This window comes from Rousettus aegyptiacus, unplaced genomic scaffold (genome assembly GCF_014176215.1).
Source record: "Rousettus aegyptiacus isolate mRouAeg1 unplaced genomic scaffold, mRouAeg1.p scaffold_m13_p_16, whole genome shotgun sequence".
Lineage (NCBI taxonomy): Eukaryota > Metazoa > Chordata > Mammalia > Chiroptera > Pteropodidae > Rousettus > Rousettus aegyptiacus.
In genome coordinates, this window is record NW_023416291.1 from 40621934 (window position 1) to 40629561 (window position 7628).

The 7628-nt window shown below is 53.6% G+C and overlaps 1 protein-coding gene across 3 annotated transcripts in view; it reads right to left on the reverse strand.

Moving 5' to 3' along the window:
• LOC107517251 (calcium homeostasis endoplasmic reticulum protein) overlaps positions 1-6403 on the reverse strand; it is an 18153-nt gene extending 11750 nt beyond the window's left edge. The window contains exons 1-5 of one of the 3 annotated variants that reach the window (XM_036233892.1): positions 6285-6403; positions 5802-5975; positions 2288-2472; positions 1035-1172; positions 587-738 (exon numbers count right to left, since the gene is read on the reverse strand). In XM_036233892.1, coding sequence (XP_036089785.1) covers positions 587-738; positions 1035-1172; positions 2288-2472; positions 5802-5975; positions 6285-6309 — 674 coding nt within the window. In that variant the 5' untranslated portion in view covers positions 6310-6403. The remainder of the gene's footprint in view (positions 1-586; positions 739-1034; positions 1173-2287; positions 2473-5801; positions 5976-6284) is intronic. The other 2 variants (XM_016157785.2, XM_016157786.2) reach the window with 2 other exon arrangements.
• Positions 6404-7628: the final 1225 nt, after the last annotated feature.

A 7628-nucleotide genomic window follows, 5' to 3' on the forward strand; every position in this document is an offset into this window, starting at 1 on the left:
CCCTTCAGCTGGCCAAGCCCAAAGCCAAACACAGCAGCCACACACCAGCCTCATTAGCACTGCATGCTTCTGGCTATCCCCACCCTGGGCCTGCCCTGGCTCAGGCGGCTGGTTCCTTAAGTTAATCTTTCTCATTAGACACCAAGAGGCCATGCAGAAGTAGGCCTGGCCTGGGGAGGGCAGAGGGAGTGGAGGGCTGAACTCAGTGGGTTGGGACAGAGGGTCAACAAAGGGAACCTTGCAGAAGGGACCCTGAAGCAGGGCAGTCAGGTCACTGGGGATGTGTATGTTTATCAGCAGAGGGAGCTGGCAGCAAACATTGAAAGACACTGAAAGACACTAGAAGCTGCCCTAGGAGAGTAAGGAATGAAAGAATGATGGCCCTAGGTGAGGTGAGAGGTTCAGGGAAGGGCCAAGGGATAGTGGTGGGGTGTCCTCCCAATGGAGGGCTTGTGGCTCAGATCGACCCTCCCTCAGTCTTTGGACAAGTGACCCCCATCCCAGGACAGGCCAAGCTACTGAGTGCAGAGCAGCAATTGTGAGGGCCGGAAGGAGCAGGAGGGGGCAGGGCCTGAGGAGCCCTCACCAGTGGTGCAGCACGTCGTTGATCAGGTAGATAAGGTGCAGCCGAAGCTCAAAGTGTGCACCATCAGCTGTGATGCGGTTCCGGAGGTGGCCGGCCATCAGCTCACAGTGTGGCGGGGACTTGGCATTGCTGAACATCCAGTTCTTCCCAGCCTGCAATAGCCAGGGCAACAGGTGAGCAAGGCTGGGCTCCCCAGCCCAAGCTTGGACAGGTGCCGAGGGAGGAGGGGAGGTCAGGGCACAGCCAAGGGTGTGGTACCCAAGGGCTCGGCTACATGTTGCAGACTATGCCTGCCTTCTCCTTTTTGGAGGTGCTCAAGATGGAAGGGCAGGGGTAGAGAGGGTGCCCCTAGAGCAGCCCCAGCCCACATGGGCTTCAGCAGGTTCTCACCTGTCAAGAGCACCAGGTTCTGGGCATACCCTGCCCACCCAGGCCCACCCGCCCTCACCGAGATGGCGTCTTTGGTGCATGTGTCAATGATGGGCTGCAGCAGGTTGTCAAATTCATTCATGTCCAGCTGAGTCTCCTCCAGAAGCTTCTGCATCTGCTGCTCCACTGCGTGGGCCACGGCCGCCGTCACCTGCTCCTGGGAGGCCAGGCAAGACCAAGATTGCCTGTGAGTGCTCCACCACCAGCACCAGAAGGCCCTGTCCCTCACACTTACAGCCTGAGACCCACATCTGAGGCAGTCATAGCTACAGAAGGCAGAGCAAGCAGACAACAGAGCAAGAAATGACAGAGAGAGAGATAATGTCCACCCTTGACTCCCAACTGACACATGGAAAGATTAAGACTAGAGGAATCTCTGCATACCAATTCATCAGTAAAAGTGACCAACGATGTGAACAGACAGTATTGAGTGGGTATATAGATGGTCACTAGTCAGGAGAAAGGGGAGCAACTTCACTAGCGACCAGGGAATTGGAAATTAAAACAGGACACCATGGTTTCACCTATCAGATTGGCAAACTGAGAAATAGCTGAGTTCCAGGGCTATTGTGGGGACAAGTGGTGGCTGGCTGAGGCCAGACCACCAAGTCTATGACGAGCTCTGTCTGGAAACTGAGGATGAGGGATCTAGTATGTTTTGTTATCAGCAATACGACAATATTTTATGTCTTAAACCTAGTAATAAATCTGGGGATGATATTTCAGATGTCTTATTGATTCATCCTACTGTATTTGGCCAAAACATCAGACTGTGAAGTATCAGGACAGAAAGGTCCTTCCCCACAACACTTTGGGGGTGTCCTGGCTAACAGGAGCCAGTGCCAACAGCATCAAAGGTCACATGGCATTCTCTGTTAAACAATTTCTAACATGCAGTCCTACTTGTAGGGGGTCCACTTCAGCCAAGAGCTCATGGGATGATTTCACTGAAATGAGAAGCAACTCTGTCCAGTGTCAGGGGTTGGGCTAAACATGCCATGGGTGATGACAGCATTGGAATGATGGTGGCTCACATGCACTGAGCCCTAGGTGGCCCTGTCCTCAGCGATGACGCTTGGTAACGAGTTCTCCTGACTCAATTATTCAGCTATTTTGAGTCTTGAGGTGCAGATGCAAAAAACTGAGATAAGAGAGTGAACTCCAGGTACCAACCTTAGGACCAAAAGGGGGAGGGGGAGGACCCTGGGGCTACTCAGGACATCCATCTCAGGGTGGGCAGGTGGGAGGGAAGAGGAGGAGCAGGCCCTGTACCTGTCTGAGGGCCAGCAGGTGTTGCTCCTGCTGCTGCAGGTTCCATTGGCTCTGCTGGATGAGCTCGTCCATTGATGGGGCTCCCTGGGCCGGCGGGATGGGTGCTGTAGGTGCCAGCGGGGGCTGTGGCAGAGGTGGCAAGACCGTGGCTGGCTCTAGCTCTGGGGCCTGCTGCTTGCAGATGACTGGCAAGAGAGGAGGAAAAGTGGCCCCGTGAAAAGATGGCCAGGGTCTAGGTGTCCCATCAGTCACTTCTTGGGCAGCTCTAGGCCACAGGGGCTCCCCTCCCTACACTCACTAACCACAAGATCTCTGCACTATGCTGAAGCCATCCCCATCCCCACTGGAGTCTGCCTGGCTCCCCTCACTCCAAGTCTGGCCCTCCTTCCCCACCCCCATTCCCCCAATGTCCCAAGGCCCAGCCCCCACTCCCTTCCTGTGTCCCATCCACCACCTTCCACTTTTATGCCCATCTTCTCTTTGGAGACCTCAGGACTGTCATCTTGCCACTATCTTGCCAACACTGTCAGTCTTGCTCAATGTCCACTGGCAAAGACCAATCCCAAGCCCAACCCCTTCCACCCTCTCCACCTCACCTAGGCCTGAACTAATGCTAAACCCAGGCCACAACTGCTGTGGGACAAACAGCCCCACCCCAAGGGTGTCTCTCCTAATCCCCCAGCCTCCTCAGAAGCTATCTCTGGCTTCTGACACCATTCCTTAATCTACTCCTCACTTTCAGGACATCAAAGCTACCTGACTCTGGCCAGTGAGCCCAGAAACCTGTGGTCCCACAGCAGGAGCAGCCCAGTACCCCTAAGCACATTATGTGACCCTGACACCCTGCCCCTCATCTTCCTTCTCCTGACTGTAAAGGGGAGTCCTCAACATTCAGGGGTCAATTCGGATTAAGCCAGCATGGGACACCCATCCCACTAACAGGAGACTGAGTCAGGGTGGATGCGTGGATGACAAGGGACAGGATAGAGAGTGGGGTTCTGAGGGGAAGGGTCGCCGGACAAAATGGCCTCCTCATCAGCCTTTGGGCCTTGTCTGGTCTGAATGTAACCACACACTGCTGGAGCCCTCTTGAGTCCCACCCAAGGCGCATCATGGGGGACACAGTAACTGCTTAGGTTTGGTTGGGCGTTCTGGTGTTTGCACTCAAGGGCACCCTCTGGGATACCTCCCTGACTTGCCTCTGGATGCCCACCCCTCCAGCCTCCCAGGTATATTTCTTCGGCAAATCTGTTCTCTTGCTCTCATTTCATTTTCTCCCTCTTTACCACCTCCTCTCCAGCAGCACCTAAAACACATCTGCCTCCCATCCTAAAACTTTCCCTCAATCCCATGCCCCTCAACAATTTGACAACCAAGATTCTACTTCATCTCCTTTATTTCAGCCCACAGTAGTCTGGCTCGGGCCACCCACCCCTATCCCCATGGCCACCAGGGGTATCTTTACTCAGCCTGATAGTATTGTCTTAGGTCTCTGTATCACTTGGCCTGTGTGGCTGCCCCCTCAAACCCTTTCTCTCTTTCTGACCCTTAAATGCTGGGATGGCTGCTCTCTGAAGCTCCCAGGGGAATCTGATATAGTTCTGTGGCTGCAATTACAATCTGCACACCGTAATTGTTAAATCTATCATCTCCGCCTGGATTCCTCGCGCTCCGGACCTAGTTATAGCCTGAAAAGCCCTTTGGCTTTCCACAGCACCTTACACAAGCATGTGTTTCCTTTTGCTCCGTGCTCCTCCCCCACTCAGCCCTGCTCCTGATCTGCGGCTGGCATGGCTATGCCCACATACCCAAACTAGAAACCTAGAAGACACATGCTCTTCTCTCTCCTTTCCATTTCACACTAATGAGTCACCCCGTGTTGTCAAGTCAGCTTCCTAAATCACATTCTGATCTATCCATGTCTGTGCTGTCACTGCCACAACTCATCCTGGAAATTGGTCTCCCTGCGTCCAGACTTATCCCCTCTGCCCTTTCAACATGGATGCCATAGTGCTGGTCAAAGTGTGGTCCAAGGACCAGCTGGGTGATACCAAGACTACAAAAGTACAGAAATAGTGAGGAAGCGTTTTGGCAACTTTGATAATAATTTGATGTTTCACGATTCACATTTTTACTGTATTTGCAAAGGTATACTTTCTACAACAAAACGAAAATTTTAAGAAACAAAGTACCAAAAACACGTCCTGCACCTGAATTTACAAAATGCCACTCGAGAAGTCTTGAAGCTTGGGCTCTACAGTGGTAACGCTGCTCTAGGACACAGACCTGAAACCCTTCAAGAGACCTCCAAAGCTCCTGGAAGAATTTTTAAGTCCTTGGCAAACCAGCCCTCCTTACTCTGTGCCCTCACTCTGGGCCACTCCAAGAACCAACCCCTTCTCTGGGCTTCGGACACCCTGAGTTTTTGTCTCTTCTACTGTCCAGCCCCTCCTAAGGCTCTGCTCTGCCTACACACTTTTCTCTCCTCAGTTTCCATCTAGCTAGCTCTGACACACCCTTTATTCCTAGTTAAATATCTCCTGCAGATAGCACTTCATGAGCCCCAATCTTCCCCTACTAGAAGTACCTTCTCCTTCTCTGGTTGTGGCACCAAGGCTCAAGAAGCTTTGGATTTCTAACACTGCAGGGTAGGGTGAGTAGGCTCCCCTTGCCAAGAGAAGCAGCTCTTGCCTCATGATCACTCCAGTCAAATCACTGTCCTCCCCTTCCTGGTTATGCCATCAATATCGACCTGGTGTCGCAGTTCACAGACACAACCCCTTAACTCAACCTGCCCCATGGCCCACTCCCTCAGACTCGACTCACTGACCTAATTCAGACCTTACTGTCAAATGCTCCATTCATTCCGCTGCTGGCCTCACTGGTCCCAGCCTCCATTCCTGCTCCCTCTAGCCTGGCTACAAAAATCTGACCAGCCCACCTTGTTTCAAACTCTCTCATGACTTCACACTGCCGATAACAGAGGTTTTAAACTTGGTGTGCCAGGGCCAAGGAATGATCACTCCAGAGACACATAAGCACATACAACATTTCGCCTACAATTTCATGTGGCTGATCTCCCTCACCTCCATCTCAAACCTAAATAGGCAAAAAAATCCCTGGCCTTGGAGAGAAAACCCAAACATTTCCCTGGCATTTGCACACCAGATCAAACCCTTCTCTCTTCTACACGTGTTCTATGCTCCAGCATTAGAACAGTCCAGGGTCCCAGTTCAGCCCCCTATCACTTCCTCCCTGGAAAACACTTCCCCTGACCTCAATCATCACCTCGGCAAAACAACGGAAGAGTCTCCGATCCTGAGCCCAGGAGGATCGATAACCTTGTTCTCCATTACACAGCGCCCTAAGCACGGCGGAAGGGATCGTAATTCTGAGCGGCTTTATTTTCAGAGAAAGAGCATGCGACCCAAAAGAAGGCGGTTTGTGGCAGAGGCCGCACTGGAATCAGAGAAAGGAATCGTTGGAGGGGGCGGCCCGAGAGCTGAAGACTCACGCTGCTGCTGTTCCAGCGCCAGCTTGCACTTATAGTAACTGTAGAACTCGCCTCCAAACAGAAACGAGAATTTTGGGTTGTCTTTCTGCTTCTCCATCGTCATCTTCTCAAACTCGGGCCCGTTGCGAGCCACGAACTGGGCCAGCTTGTCGATGACATTTCGAAGCTCCTGGTCTGGAGAACGGAGAAAAAGCCACGCGGGGCGTCAGCGAAGACCGCCCAAATCCGAGGGCCCTGGAGCCCCAGCCCCCGTCTGCCGGGCCGGGGTCCCTTGGGGTGGGCTCCGCAGAGGCCGCCTTTGTACGGGTCCCGATAGGGGCCACAAGCGCGCCGGGAATGCGGGGACCCGCGAGAGAGGCCGCAGGCGAACCCGGGAGGCCGCGCCTCGTTCCCTCCTAGGCCCGGGAATCCCGGGAGGCGGGGCGGACCAAGAGGGAATTCCGGGGAGAGAGAAACGCTCCCTAAACTCGGACTGGGCCTCACCGTCGGGCGGCAGCGGCATCTCCATGGCTCCGGCTGCCGTGAACGACCTCCGGCGCCTCACGATCCCCCACCAACGCCGTCTGCGGAAGCCGGCCGGAAGTGGCGCGAGGAAGCCGTTTACGACGGGCCTCGCGGGGTGTTTCCGCCCGCCACTTACGGCTGTCGCCTGGAAACCCCGGAAGTGAGGGCGGGAAGAGGGCGGGAAGAAGCTGAGCGAAGCCTAGAGTTCAGGAGGGGCTAGCATGCGCACGCGCAGGAGTTTTTGCGCACGCGCGAAATGGGCCCTTGTCTCGTGCCGCCTCGGAGCACCTACAGTAGTATGGACCGCTGGCCGTTATCCGTAGCTGGAGCTCCTCCCAGCCCCACGTCGCAGCCTGAAAGCCTGCGGGCTGAGTTCTCTGCGGGCCCAGAGCCCTAGGGAGGTCTTGACTGGGTCGGGGCGGGGGCCGGTGTTTCCTCCTCCAGGGGCTGCGGTGAAAAGACTTCGAGGTGAGATGCGTCCAGGAGGCTTCTGGGCCAGCCCCAGGGGTGGAAGCCGAACCGGAGGCACCGGCCTTGGCGGAGGTGGAACTAGGCATAATGAGATTAAAAACGTCTCGCTCCGTTGCTTTCTCTTGACCCAACGCTTTGGTAAGGAAGACTTTCGGGCCAGGACCTTCCATTCCTGCTGGCCTCAGACTGCGCGGCTTTGGGCCTCCCCTTTGGGACTCGTGTAGTTTCTACGCAGTTGTCCAAGCCTCCTGGAAGGAGCGCCCACGACCTTCATTCAGTGCCCAGCTTGCTAGACTGTGCCTCTTCCTGAAAGGGGCCATGACATCGCTTCTAAAATGAGTGTCTACATAAGAAACAGCCAAACCTGTAGAGAATTTTTGAGTTTATATGACTCAAATTGATGACAGTTGTTGGGAAGCAAAATATCAAGGTGGAGAAAATGCTCTGGGAAAGGGCGGTTTTCCAGCTTATTTTATACATTAGAATAAAAAGCCACGAAGGGAGGGTTACATGAAATCCACTGGTGGTAGATTAAGAGGGCAGGGGAAAACAAAGAGATGGAGGAAATCTCTGGGATTGGCTAAAAAGTCAAAATAGAGAAACACTTCTTTTACATTGGTGGGTATAGGATAGTTAATAATTAACATTTACAGATCAAGATGGGAACAAGATAACAATGAGGGGTTCTGTGGTCTGTGCTCTGGTGTGGTCATGTCCTGAGGGGTCTAGAAAAGATTGCTCTGACATTTCAAAGGTATGTTAGATGCAAAAGACAGGCTCATTTAAGGAAAAGATTGACCTTCGTGAAGGAAGCTACAGGTCTAGGACAAGAGGACTCGTTATGACTCACTT